The sequence below is a fragment of the Echinococcus granulosus genome (assembly GCF_000524195.1).
Source record: "Echinococcus granulosus chromosome Unknown EG_S00094, whole genome shotgun sequence".
NCBI classification, from domain to species: Eukaryota; Metazoa; Platyhelminthes; class Cestoda; order Cyclophyllidea; family Taeniidae; genus Echinococcus; species Echinococcus granulosus.
In genome coordinates, this window is record NW_020170474.1 from 301,290 (window position 1) to 315,602 (window position 14,313).

Genomic DNA, 14,313 nt, shown 5'->3' on the forward strand with positions numbered 1-14,313 from the left:
TACTTTGTGGTAGAGGAATTTTTATATGCAGGTGAAAAAGCACTTAAGACAACAAAGAAGTGAGGACACGGACACCAATGGAGATTCGGAGATCCTATCGAGTGCGTTGCGGCAACTTTTATACATTTCCGCCATCAGTTTGTACTGTAGCATCGCAAACCATTCCTCAGATCGCCTATGCTCTCAGCCATTCAATCTAAATCTCGAATTAGGTCTAAGAATGGGTTTGGCAGTAAAAAGAATCCCTAATTGATTGGCGGAAGTCCTTGTCTAGGCTTCATAAAGGTAGGTATCTACCATAGATGGCTGGGTAGGTGGAGATTCATAACAGTCAATTATGCAGAATTTAGGCAACTTCTCCAAACTTGTAGGAGCTACCTAAAACCTCAGAAAAGGTTTCGACTTTTGAGGTTCCAGACATTTCTTAAAGAAATATAATTTTTTAAATATTCCAGAATATCCTTAAATTTCAGTTCGCCTCATTAACCAATATGACGCGAAGGCAAACTTGTACTCACTGCAAGGTCAAGGTCATTCAAAATACCATAGTTGGAGAAGAATGGAATTACGCGTCTTTTCCAATATTGAGCTGACAACCCCATACGCACACACCGTACCACCCCCTCCGCCTCGCCTTCTAGTACACATTAGGTAAGACGTCCCTGTTACAAGAATAATGATTTTGGAACTCTACAGGATCCAATTTCACTCTCATGAACATTAGTTGACAACATAATGACTAATAGGGAATTGGGACCATGTTTAAAGGTTCAAAAATATTTGCAAACTATGTTGAATTGACAAGCCTTTAGAAGAACGGCTGGATAGCCATGAAGCAGGACCACGGTGGCTACAATGAAATAATGCACAGATTCATAAGAAGGTCTGTAGATGATAGGTTACAGTTTTCAGTCCCTTAAAACCTTAACCAGCGAGTCGCGGTTATTTTGAAGTCTCTCCCACATCATGTCAGAGGGCCCGACCTTACATGCAGATTAGAATTCCCGAGTAGACGAGCGCCTACATATCCACGACCTTTGGCATTCTACCGGTACTACCGGTATTGCTACCAACCTCGTCACTGATCTGCGTGGGTGCTTTCCTGAGGCACTACAGCTGCATTATTTACTTTCCGTACCCCTGAACCACTAAGATAGCCATCAAGAAAAAACGCGACTGAATGAAGAGATTATTCTGTAAACCATAAAGAAACAAACAAAGCAGACAGGTAAAAACGCATCAAAATTGGGTCCCTAAAACTTTTTGTTAAGACACTTTGTAGATGTGGAATGAAAAAGGGGAGTAATTTGCCATCTCCTCACCAACCTGAGAATTCCACAACCCAACCGAAACGCCTTCTGGGGTTGGATTTTTTTCCAAATGTCATCAAAGGACTTGGCTGTCCACAACATGTGAACTTGATTTAAAAAAAGTTGTTAATGCCCAAATTGCCTTTTTAAATTAGTAAAAATATTCTCTAAATTATTTAAAAGAAAAAAAGAGGAAGGAGATAACTGTGTGAATTTAGCCCAAGAAGTAAAGCTGATTGGATGATAAATTGCATCTCCTTTTCTTCTCCTGCTGTGACATTTGCATTTGACCTGTCAAAATTAAGATTAAGTGCCAAAAATTTTTAAAATTAACAATTTGCTCTTCTTCAAACTGAAAATAGGAGAAGAAATTTGGACTTATAGATGGGGAAAATAGGTAAAAGTTGCTGTCACATACTCTTACCGGAGGTCACTGCTTGATTCCTTGCATTCCTCTTCTCTCTGCGGACGGTTTTAGATCCTCGAATGGAGAAGGATGGCTGCAGGAAGGCATCTTATATTGTTGTTTTATGTCTCCTCCTTGGTAATTGGTGACATCGGCGCAGCCATGAATTCTGTGTAATCTGATCTCGTGTCAACTGAAAGGTCAACTTGAGCACCTCTAAGAAGTCCTTAAAAATTGAGGCGCAAAAGACTCTGGGTGCAGTGGACACAGGAACCAGGAAGGCAACCATCACGAAGGGGACTGAAAAGCGTGGGTATTTGAACAAGTAAATCAAACACCTCGGGCTGGTAACTTTTCCGCCTCAGTCGCCGGTGCTTAAAATACCTTTCGAAGAACCACGAATGACTTTCGTAAACTGGAGTTCTGATTGGAGAAGACACTCGAAGTCGCTGTCACCGATGAATCTTGTCAACTTTGATAGATCCACAGTTTTGTTCTTTATATGGACTACATTGAGGAGGTTCCCTGAACTTCCACTGACATGGTCAACTGACACCCTCCCTGCTTAAAGAAACAATTAACCTAAAGCATTCAGCATTCTTTCCACCCTCCTACATTGCCACCGTTGGAACAATATGAATTTACCTATCTGGATCCCACACAGGAGGGAGAAGCTTGAAGAGGACACCATTTATTCGCCCAAAGCAGATATATAACATCGAAGCAGCTCCTCGACAGGCCTTTCAAATTTTTCAAAGCTGACATTCCTAAAGCTCTTGACTACCCGGAAGAGCAAGAGATTGGAAATGGATTGACTTCACTGGCTTCCTCCGCCTAGGGATCCCACATACCCCCATGGCAGTAGATCAGACGCTCCCTCATTGCATTTTTACTTGATCCTGTTAGCCTACCACCGTCTGTTGACTCAAGCCCAATGCAGAAGAAGATTTGAAAGCGATACACGGAGGGACATGGCCGCTAGGGGACTAAGAGTGGGACCGAAATCAAGCGAAGAGTGAAGAATCAGCGAAGCCGAAGACAGCCTTTTACGTATTGTGTAGGTGTCGGTGTTTTGTGACACAAGAAAGCGGACGGAAGTGTAGATAAGATCAGGGAGATGAAGGGTGCTTTACTATGAATGACAGTCTGCATCCAACCAATCAAGTTAACTGCTCGACGAAAGTAGGTTTTAATTGTTTTGTTTTACCCCTCTGTGTTAAACACAGAGTTTCTCTGAGGGAGCTGGAAGGGAAAAGTATGCTTGAATAGTCAAAAACCTGCGAAATAATGTATTAAAAATTAAATTCTCTGATTTTCCACCAAATCTTCGTATGTTGGATGTCAAATACGAGGACGAGATGATAATGTGTTCACCGGCTAGCAGCAAGTATAGCCTTCGTACTACTGATAGCCCGCAAGTAGGTCGTGGACCAGGCCGCATGCCGCTAATTAACCTGCTCAGGGACTGAACTCGCGGAACAGCAAGTCATGATGAACGAAGCGGGCATCTACTTGCCTAGCAATGGTAATGGGACACAAAGAAAATGGGAAATTGAAATGATGAGGGCTTTAAAGGCATTCTTGCATCTGCCAGTGCCCATCGCAGTCGTGGTGGTTCCATTCTCGTATAAAAAGTTGTATTTACCCTTGATACACGGGGAGTGGGTAGAGAAGGCCATTGTGGACATGGTGATGATGTGAGATTTTAGAGGCATTTAAAGTTTTATGGAGAAATCCGAGCTCTCACCTCCTCCTCCTCCTCGGGGATCAATGGCGCCTAGTCAGTCACGAGGTGGTCCAGTCCCTTCGCTCTCCGCCTAAAAGATGCATTCAAACAAACATGCTTTAAGTGTCTACTTATGCAAAAAAGTCTCCGACGGCCTTAGACTATACCACCCAGTGTAAGTACAATGGTAGAGCCTTAAGTGCTCGCGCAACCAAAACGATGAGTTTAACTAGAGAACAAAAGATGACAAACCCTCTCCCCTTCCTTATTTGTCCTCGTCCCCTACGCTCCCCTTGGCCAACCTCCCATGCCAGCCTTCACAACGCAGTCGGTGGTGTGGGAAAAACATCCACACGCCAACCGCGTCAGTCATCAAATTTCCATGTAGCTAAGAATATGTCTGACTGCCACGTCACTTATCCCTCTTGGCAAGCCCACTAAATCCGGAGTTGCATCCTATCGAAAAATGTTCTATTGGGAGAAGGGGAAATCGTACTGGTCAGTACACATGTCTACAATTAGCTGTAGGAACATTAAATAAAACAGCTACGCGGGGATAAGGTTTTACTGTTTTGAATTCAGTGAGTGAATTGAGGGCACCCCACCAGAGCGATTAAGGAGGCTTCATAGAATGTAGGCAAATCTGTCACTAACCTTGATCACTGCACCAAATTTGAAGAGACATGACCTTTATGGTCATATTGCCCAATCTCAGGGCGTACTTTTACTGCCAACCCTGGCGGGAAAAGTTATTCCCACTAACAGAAGTTGACTGTCGCTAGGGCGATTGTTCTTCTGCGCTACTTGAGTCAGTTGTTTGGGGCATTAAAGGCAACCCGAATATATTTGGGACAGCGAAGTCGGTGACCTGTATTTTTGTATTACCTCCCACATGTATTACCTTTGAACGATTGGATTTTTTTAATCTAGGCCCTCCATTACTCAAATAACAAAAAAAGGATAGCAATGGAAAAGACTTTTGTCCTTTATTACACCAGTATGACTTGACGGAGGGGAAGTTGTGCAGTAAGATTTTGGTTTATAAGTCAGTGGATGGATAGATGCGTGGTAGATAAATGGGTCCAAGGATGGACAAAAGGATCAAAGTTGTCCCTTTAGAAGATGGAGCGGAAGTATTAAAGCTGGTCAAAGAGGTCGTCAAATCACATAGCTTGACTGTCTTTCCATCAAACAATGGATTAAATTATGATGGCAGGTGCACTTCCCCGAGCGTCTGTTCACCTTCTTCGAGGAGACGAGGCAACACTTCAAGACCAAGAAATTCCCCATAACTTTTACTCAACCCTTCCAGACTTCCAAAGTGGATACTTTGACTAATTGACAGCCTTCAAGCCCTAATTAAGCAGGAAAGACAACTTAAGAAAAACTTTTGACGCATTGACAATGCCGACAGGAGCAGCACCGATGTGCTGTCTCGCATGTACTTTAGAGGATTTTATTGTCCTAGGGAAAAAACCACACACACACATATCCTATGTCCTCCTTAAGTTGCGTGTTTTGTCCAATTTTAAAGCCGTCTACTTGGATCGTATACATCGCGCACACTCCATCGCGCCCTCTTCCTCTCGCTCTCAATCTCCCCCAAGTTTTTACGCCTATTTACGTCTGCACGACCGCACAAATCTGCCTTGAATAATTCAAGAGAAGGGACAACTTTTTTTGCAGTACGAGCTTACTAACTTTTGTTGCTATCGCTTAAATATTACACATTAAAAAGCCGAAAGGAAGTGGTTTTACTTCTGCCTGGGAAAGGATCAGGTTCCTAATGCACCTCTTCCCACCATCAGAGATGATATTTGACCGGCATTAGAGGAAGAGGGAAAAAGCAACTGGTAGCAAGACATTATTCCATTTCTGGTGAATACTTGCAATAAAAAAACTGGTTTGGGCAAAGAAATTAGATGGCGAGTTGTTGTGGTATCCATAGTACTTCCAAATGAACTTCTCAGCTATTAATTTCTCAATACTAAGAGGTGTTCACATCGAACGGGGACTTCTTGACAAGGAAAGATTCTACGACGCACAATTTCACCGCCTCAGTGAGTGCTTCGCCTACGAAGCGAAGGTAAGTATCCAGGTTTCGGCATTTTTGTTAATGCAATCCAAAAAAATTGGAAACCTTACTTGGCTAATTAAAACAGTCTTTTGCTCCCGTAACGTCTGAATTACTTGAGGAAACCTGTCTTGAGCTTTCGAGAATTTCAAGCGTCATCCTCAGAGGCCTCAGAAAAACTGGTGTTTTCCAGAATTTTGCTATAGGATTAGGGGAAATTGTGTTGAAAGAAATGCCAGATGTAGGCTGGGAATACAATAGGCGCATCTAGGATCGTCAGTAACGAACGAAAACACGACTGCGTCTGAATTGTTCATTCATAAAATTGTCCTTTAAGACATCTACGGATAGAAGGGGATTTTGCAAGTTGTGGCACTTAGTTCAACGAGTACTTCGTTTACCAACGAATACTGCTTTTGCCTGGTGTCTGAACTGGTTCGCGATATATGCGCCAAGGAACACACTCACTACCCGCAACTTCGTGGAGGAACTCTATGATAGAGGTAAATTATGACTTGGACTTTCCATCCATCCATCCACCCATCCATCCATCCATCCAGTAAATACTCATTTATCCACCTTTGACTTTCCGAAAAGGTTGGAAACTATCATAATTTTAATATTTTAAGGAAATACCTAAAATATTCCATCCAAACTGAAAGGTGGCTAAATCAGCTTCTGGCTTTGATGAATGTTCTAAAAATTTTTTATCCTGTCAAATTTAATGTTTGTTAATTTCAAAATTTGGCCTTGCACTGAGGATACCTTTATCCCACTTTTACTATTTAAAAATTTTCAAAACTTGCGCTCTTGTCCTCTCTCCCTCTTCCGATTGTCCAGTAAGAGGTAGATACAGGCTTCCAATGTTTTTTCAATAGCTGCATGTTCAAAGCCGTTTAAAGTAGTATTGATTCATAAGTACGGTGAGCTACCAATGGAGTCCACGTACAGATTGTACTCCTGGTACATTCCGCATTCAAGGCCTCCGCAGTGAAGTCTTCCTCTACCCCTTTTCCAGTCCGAAGCAGGAAAGTGCCCGTTTTTTCACATGTAAGCAACACTTCGGACGCAATGGATTCACGCAATCTGCATAAAAAACCGGTCTGTAATGAGGGAGAAAAGGTGGGTTTGTAAGCATAGGGAGAAGATCTAGCAATAACCGCTACATCTAAATAGGTTAACAGCTGAAGTTCTCCATTTTCAAACTGTCTATAATAGTTGACAAAGTGTTTTTCGCTTAAAAAATGTTAAAATTCCTCAAAAAACTTCAAGATTTGCATGCTAGATCTACTACTTTTTCCTCCTTTTGAATGGTCAAACCGCCTGCCTCTAGCTTTACATCGCATTTCGTGCAAACGAAAATGGCCTAAAGGGCTGGCGATGCGGTTGACGCTTAACTTGAGGGTGGGTAGTTGAAATGACGAGAAATATTTCATGTTTCATGGCTGCTTTAGGATACATTAGCCCCTGCCGTGAGCTGGGTACGCAAAATTCAAGCTTCACTAGCATTGGCGAGTTGTTGCCTTTTTAGGTGGGAATTAAATTCGGGTAATTTTACACCTAAATGAAGGTGTGCCTCACCAAGTCCTCTCCTATGAGCGGCAGATAGAAAAACAGAAATGAAAACGAGGGTAACAAAACTCTCTTTCATATGTGAGAATGCATTAAAGCGTGTTTGACCTTCTCCACTGTTAATGACACGCATTTATAATTTGTGTGATTGGTACTACTTAAGAGAATTCATCCTCCGCGTTTACTTTTCTACCCTTTAGGTGGGAAGCGGACAGATTACACCATATTTTTAGCTGGCTATACATCACCACTTTTAAAGGAGGAAGAGACAAATACTGAACATTTTACTATACAATTGTGATGATTTGTAATCTCTCCCTACACTACTTACTACAAGATGTGATCCTCTGTCCATCCTTTTCGATCAGAGGGTCTGAAGGCAGCAAAGTTATTACAGACGCTAATCTACTTGCGCAAAGTTTATTCTAATCCTTCCTTTTAGCGTCAGAAAGAGAAAAGAAGGAAGTTACAGTTGCTACTTACGAGAGACATATCGCAAATAGCTAATTCATTCGTAACCGATACTACTTAAGAGAATTCATCCCCAAAGTTTACATTGCGTCCATGTAAGCGGCAAGCTGTCAGATTGTGGTTGACCAGATGTCAAAAGTTCCAAGGGATGATGGGGCAAACACTGATCTCTGTCCTATAAAATCGTGGCTGTTTGCAACCCCTACCTCTAGGGTGTCCTCTCAATCCGGGGGTCTGGAACAGATCGAGTGTAGAAGAGGAAAAGAAGAGGGTATTACAGAAGATAATCTATTTTTTTCAGATGGCGGAAGAGGGATTTGAAAGACCGCAGTCAAATTTATTCTCCAGATTGAAGGAGAAGAATATTTAACTCACTTCATCCTCCTGATCACAATGGAACCAGGGGTCCATATAAATTCATTGAAATTCAAATAGAAAAACTTAATGCGCTTATGCCAAAACAAATTATTTTGGTTTAAAGCATAAATGAAAATCATACATTACATTACGTAGAGGTTTGTCGAATGAAGAAATGCAGAAAGTGAACTAAGCAATGAGAATTCAAGTTCAACGGCATTCACAAGACCGCACTTTTACGATGTTCGAGATGTTCACCTTTAAGAGGAGGAGGGGGGGGAAAAGGCAAGTGAAGTGGGCTACACCAGGCACAAAGGCGAGACCACACATTCTAAGGGGAAGAAATGGAGGAGGAGGAGGTAATTGAGTACCCACGTGCTAGCAAAAGGTGGTTACACGTCCACCAAAGTTAGGAAAGATCTTTGCATAATTAAAAATGTTTGCTTTTCTTCCCCCTTCTGCATGTGTCGATGGGAGAAAAAGTATTTAAGGGATTGAGTAGAGCAGCCACATACAAGGCATTATTTAATTGTGAAAAAGTCGGCATAACCAGTCCAAAAACAGAAGTAAATGAGAAAAATGAATTCGTCTTTGGTTAATTTAATGGTGGTATTGTGCCAAAAATCTATGTAGGCAAACTTTTCAGACTTTCACTTCAAAAAATGGACTCAACTACTTTAGGTTAGAGAAGAAATTTGCCGTGTATGATGGATCAAGAGACTGAGGATTAGGTGGATACCAAACACAGGAAGGATCGAACAGTTAGGAGTAAGGCGGAGAGATACAAAAAAATCGTTTCTCGGATCAACAGATCTTTACAGAGCATGGAATGGTCTTAAGGTTGGATGCGTATTCAAGAAGGAGTAATAGAAAGAATAAGAGTGATGAAGTAGAGCTTCCTTGCAGCGTGATTAGATAATTATCCAGCAGTTCATCATCCACTCATCTCATACTTATCCCGTACCAACCCCGTAAACATCCCTGACAATTTTTAATACATATCGTATCCGTTCCGTATTCATCCATCCATACATCATGTGTCCATTCATCCCCTATCCATCGGCCATCCCATATTATCCATCTATCTATCCTGTATCCATCCCATATCCATCCTGTATACATACTGTATTCATCTAACCATTTAATATTCATACTTTTATCCTATATCTGCCCCATATCCATCCATCCATTCATCTACCCCTTTATCCATGCATTCATTCACCTGTCCATCTGTCCACACATTTATCTGTTTACTGTTCCGGCGATCTTCGTATGTTTCCCTCCACCTTAAAGTATTTAGCCTTCTGAAAACAGTAAAGAGACAGAATTTAATAAAATGACTAAACATTTGACAAAATGTAGATTGTATTTGACCATATTTGAAATGCTACTGCATGCAGGCGAACGTATCCACTATGCTAACATGTCAATAGAAAGAATGTCAAAGTGGTCAGCAGCTGATGAAGAAATGCCACTCCTACAGCACTCTGAAACAGTAAGTCATGCATAAAGCGGAGACGATATTTGAGTACATGATTGTCTACTCTTCCACATTCTTGACCACATGACGGGAGAAATATGAACAATCTAAATTGTAGCCGGTAAAAATCATTTAAAGGGAAAATCCGACCTCTCTACAGACAAGTTCCAGCACTTTTAATCCGACTGATTTGAAGGGAAGATCTTGTTATGATCGGTAAGTTGGTCACATTATGCAACCAAACTTTCTAGCTATTTACTGAATGCAGATTAAAAGACGGATTTCGTCCGCGTAGGCGATCAACTTTTCACCTATTCACGGACAGAGAATAAAGAAGTGAATGAGAGATGTGACCATACAAAGCACTAATGCCGCAAGCTTGCACTCCTAAGCTAGAAGCATCACTCACAGTTGAAGAAATGATTATGCAAACAATGAGGATCGAATAAATTGAGGAGGCAGTTCTCTGAAGGCAGATGAAGGCCAAAGATGTGACCACGAAGTGTTACATCATATCTCCTATCTCCCTGATCTCGTAGCAATCTAATCGGCACAAGCTGCAAAAGGCGAAGGAGTCTGCAGGGTCACACATGCCGACCTAGGCTTTCATTCAGTGAAAAGAACTTCTTCACTGGGAAAAATCGGTCCTTCCTCCTCGTCCATTCCCTTCAAGCAACTAGCCTTGTTGGGATAGCCACCACCCAGGCTTAGGCTCATCTAACCGAAGGGGGAAAGTAGCAGAAAAGTTCTCATTTCTTGTGCGATTCGGAGACGCCTTTTCTGTAAGTGAATTGTCTACCGTTGTTGTCACAATGGCCAAAGTAGAGGTACTAAGCTAACCTACTCTTCGTCCTATTTGAAATTAAGACCAATCCCTCCTTCCTACGCCCTGATGGACAGAAGTGAAGTTGAATTCGAAACGTGAACTTATCTTGTGCGACTAGATTTGACTTTGCCTTAAGAAAATTCCGTCTTCCATACACTACCGACTTCCACTTCGATAAATGCTGTAAGGGGTAGCATGGTGGATGCCCGATTGGGACAAGCGGAGACAAAGGCGGTTTGGCATGTAATCAAATAAATTATCACGACTTCCTTAGGGATACCATCTGCTGGCGTTGAATGATCATCCTTGTCATGAGTGTAGTCCAAGACAACAAAATTATTTGTGGCTCTGATGATTGGCTAACAATTAAAGAAAGATTTGAAACCACAGCGGTCAACAAGTTCACCGAGTTCCTTCCGATGGGTCAGCTTGACGTGGAGGCACTTTAAGTGTGATAGTATCCACGAAAAGGTCAAGGTCACTGTTAAAACCATAGGAGTGCGAGAATGGAACCACATTTTTATGTTCCCAGCATTCAGTCCGGGAATGCATTGCTCATTCGCAAGCCGTATCTTCAGCTTGGTCAGACCTGTGGGCAATAAAGTCTTCCTTACTGAGGAATTTATCTCTGACGCCATTTAATGTCAATAAGTGACAGCGTCCTTCAATGTACTCGAGGATGCCATTCTCCATAAATAGGCTGAATGGCATTTTACCAAATCAACAGACTTAATCTGGGCAAGCCTGAAGCAAATAGTTCAGGACTGTTACAGGACTTGAGAGTCCAGTCTACAGCACCTCCAGACCCAAAGCGCCAGTCTGTTGACTCTGCTGGCATCAGTATCGCAGAGTCGCACAATGGTTCACAGTCTGGTTCCAATTTTGACCTTCTGCATGAAGATGCTTCCCGGTATGAATTTTTCGTAACTGATGATAGGTGGCGAGACCTCCTTCTACAGTAGAAACCGAGGATGATCGAATACAATATCTCTGACGGACGCGTTCTTAGGTGAGATTGTCTCAATATTCAAAGACGTTTCGGTGAACAATCTCCAATTGCCAATCTGCACACAACAACTTGAATTTAATAGAGTGCAGTGACGGGGACTACGTAATGCTTGCAGAAAGGTTCATGAGGGAAATAACTAGTTACCAGTTGAATTGCTTCATCTTCGTCCACAGTTTACATTCGCCTACCGAATCAGACATTATCGTGTGGGCGCCCTCCATGGTCCTATGAACAGCTTCAACTGAGTATCAACGTTTGGTAGGACAAGCAACATAGGTGGCATGTGCTGAGCTCCCAACCACTCTTCTTTGTGGACCTACTGATTGCTCTCCTCTGTCAACAGCTACAATAGCATTCAAGCAAGCCTGCAGTTACATATCTCGCCGACTTCGGAGGACGTTCTTCCGTGAGTTCGTGGCTAGGAGATTTAGTGGGTAACAAAACTTGATAGAAAGGCATTATTTAAACCAAAACGGTGTTTTGGTGATAACACACATTACAGATCTATAATATCGTGGCACAATTTAATTAAAAAACGGGATGAGGGAAGTAGCACTTTAAAAGTTTGTCTAAGTCGTTTTTAACTGACACCGCTGACCATTTAATTGGAATGGCCTTGAATTATGAGTAGTATGGAGAAACATCGGATCTTTATAAGCAGCTCCTACTACACTTTTCTGCCGAGTAAGTTGTAACCAGATTGGTTTGCTGGTAGTAGATGCCTCTTAGGCTGCCAGTTCTTCCCTTACACCCTTTTACATACCACCTACACCAACTCAGAGTTTTAGGGCAAGCATCACTTCATTTCCACACGACTGCGATTGCTTGGAATGGTGCATCTCAGACGCAAGTGCTCACTAGACCTCGTCTATTTACTTTGCCCAACATCCATCGACTCAATATCAACTCTATCTCGTATGATTCCTCCACCCCGCATCTATCCATTTGTCCTCAATCTGTCTATCCATCCATCCTTCCTTCGATTTTATATCCACCTATTCTGTCTCCATTCATTCTGTACCCATCCATCCATTCTGCATCCATTCACTCACCAATCCATATGGTGCCATTTTGGTAGTCCTGTGCTGAATATGTCTACAAACCCAGGCAGAAGTAACCCTTGCACCACCAGCGCTCATGGAATTTAAGAACATCTTGAAACCCGAACCTCACTTGGACTGAGCAATATCACGTACAGATAGACTTTAAATATGGTGATAATTGCTAGGAGGTTAAGACGATGAGGTGAGAACGGGATGACCTCGCACATTTAGCGGCTCGCCTGCAAATGCATGTCCAAACGCGCCCTGCTCCCTAATTAATTAAGATAAGTAGCCGGTAAATAGCGCCATGTTGGCGGTTTCACTTTTGGATTATTCTGGTTGGTAATCCGACAAATCAAGCAACATCCTTACTATCAATTCCTCCACATTAGGGTTAATTGCAGACCCAGGCAAGGAATTTTATCTCTTTAAGTTTACCAGGTATACTACTTAAAAGCCTTATTTATAGATAGGTTTTGACCTCATATTATTTTGGGACTCCTTTCTGCCTCCATTGATTTACATAACCGGATTTATAAAGTGCTAAAAGTACGTCTTCCTTTGGGATGGCACTCCGGTTAGCTTTCCGGATTTATAGCCACAAACTGCAAATTTTTTCGGAAATAGTGAGCCAACAAGTCAGTCACCACAGTTATAGCGGAAAATCTGCCACCGAAGATACTCATGCCATACGTTGGTTTTTAGTCCATACAGCTTAAAATCCAAAATAAAAGCAAATTTATTCTTTGTCTAGTAGTATCCAAACATCGTATTAAAAGGTTTAAATCCAACCAGTCAGGTGGCGACACAACTAGGCGCAGTCATTCATCATTTCTGTGTGAGGCTGTCAGTGAACGCTCCATCACCTCTGCATAATTTATCACTCTTCTCATTACCTCACAATCAAAACCCAAAAATTTTGCTCTGGATTACCTTTAATTTGACTTTTTTTCAGCAAAACCACTTGTTTAGCCATGTAGCTGTCAAGACATTGTTTACATTCTTCTAATACCTCGCATAGCCTGTCATCTATCTATGTTTCCCTTTACACTATAACGTGTTCTCAGACCCATTTACAAAGCAGGATAGACATGTGAACCTTTTTCCCCTTAAATTGTTTTTATATTATTCCCCTCCTTTTCTTCATTACCACTTCCTTCCAAGGGTAAGCCATTTTGCCGCAAAGACCAAATCAGAATGCATTAGGGCAAACAGTTTGAAAGTAGAAAGACGAGTAATCTTTCTATGGAGTGTTAAAATCCTCTGACTACGGGAACAACTAAAGAGTTAAAACTAATCTTAAAATCCGACAGGTTTGATTTTGCAAGTTACGTGGCGCTTAACTCCCTTCCACAGCGTGTACGCACTGGCTAGTATAGAAAGTCACAGCATCGAGACGGTAAAAGAAAAGTTGAGTTAGTCCCTTTTCCCTTTAGGCGTCGTTCTTAGCGTTCTGATTAATCACTCTCCGGCTTCGGTGCATCGCACATCATCCACGGGTCAGGAAAATGTCAGATTCTCTGAGTTCACCGTTTCCGCTACCCAACATGGCTCAAGGTAGTTGATTAGTCAACCGCTACTGTAAAAACGTTTACTCAAAAGGGATTTAAGTAAGCACTGGACTGTTCCACAGGGCCATTATTTTGCACCCATTCCGCTTGGTCATCTTCCCCAACTTCGGTACTGCTAGCCTATCTACCCGGATTTTATCCAACTACTACAATCGCTAAGCAGGCAATTCGAGTGATTGACAAGGTCCTTCCTTATGTACGGTTACCTTCTTCTGTGGCGTTGATCCAGTCAGTGATATCAAGACTTTTGACCATTTTTCCTGGGCTTACTCAATGATACCTCCATTGAAGTGCTCGAGTCTCCCTTGACGCTGTTACAAGGTATGGAGAGTGGTTGATGGGGTCCTGATGGTAGCAGCAGAGGTCAATGTCGACCAGAGCCTACAAATACTGGTTAGTCCGCGTAATTAAGCATAAAATTTATTGACAATGGCGTCACTAAAGCATGCATTAAACAGAGTAAATAAG

General features: G+C 42.1%; 2 protein-coding genes across 2 annotated transcripts; one reads left to right on the forward strand and one right to left on the reverse strand. All coding sequences in view use genetic code 11, as the record gives it.

The window, feature by feature from the left end:
* Nucleotides 1–1,524: 1,524 nt before the first annotated feature.
* EGR_08057 (hypothetical protein) lies at nt 1,525–8,056 on the reverse strand (the record flags this gene model as incomplete). The annotated part of the gene is made up of 5 exons (XM_024497306.1): nt 1,525–1,662; nt 4,344–4,426; nt 6,153–6,228; nt 7,075–7,204; nt 7,935–8,056. 5 exons carry the CDS (start codon nt 8,054–8,056, stop codon nt 1,525–1,527), a joined length of 549 nt encoding a protein of 182 aa, XP_024348305.1.
* Nucleotides 8,057–10,926: 2,870 nt separating this feature from the next.
* On the forward strand, nt 10,927–11,641 carry EGR_08058 (hypothetical protein; the record flags this gene model as incomplete). The annotated part of the gene is made up of 2 exons (XM_024497307.1): nt 10,927–11,132; nt 11,575–11,641. 2 exons carry the CDS (start codon nt 10,927–10,929, stop codon nt 11,639–11,641), a joined length of 273 nt encoding a protein of 90 aa, XP_024348306.1.
* Nucleotides 11,642–14,313: the final 2,672 nt, after the last annotated feature.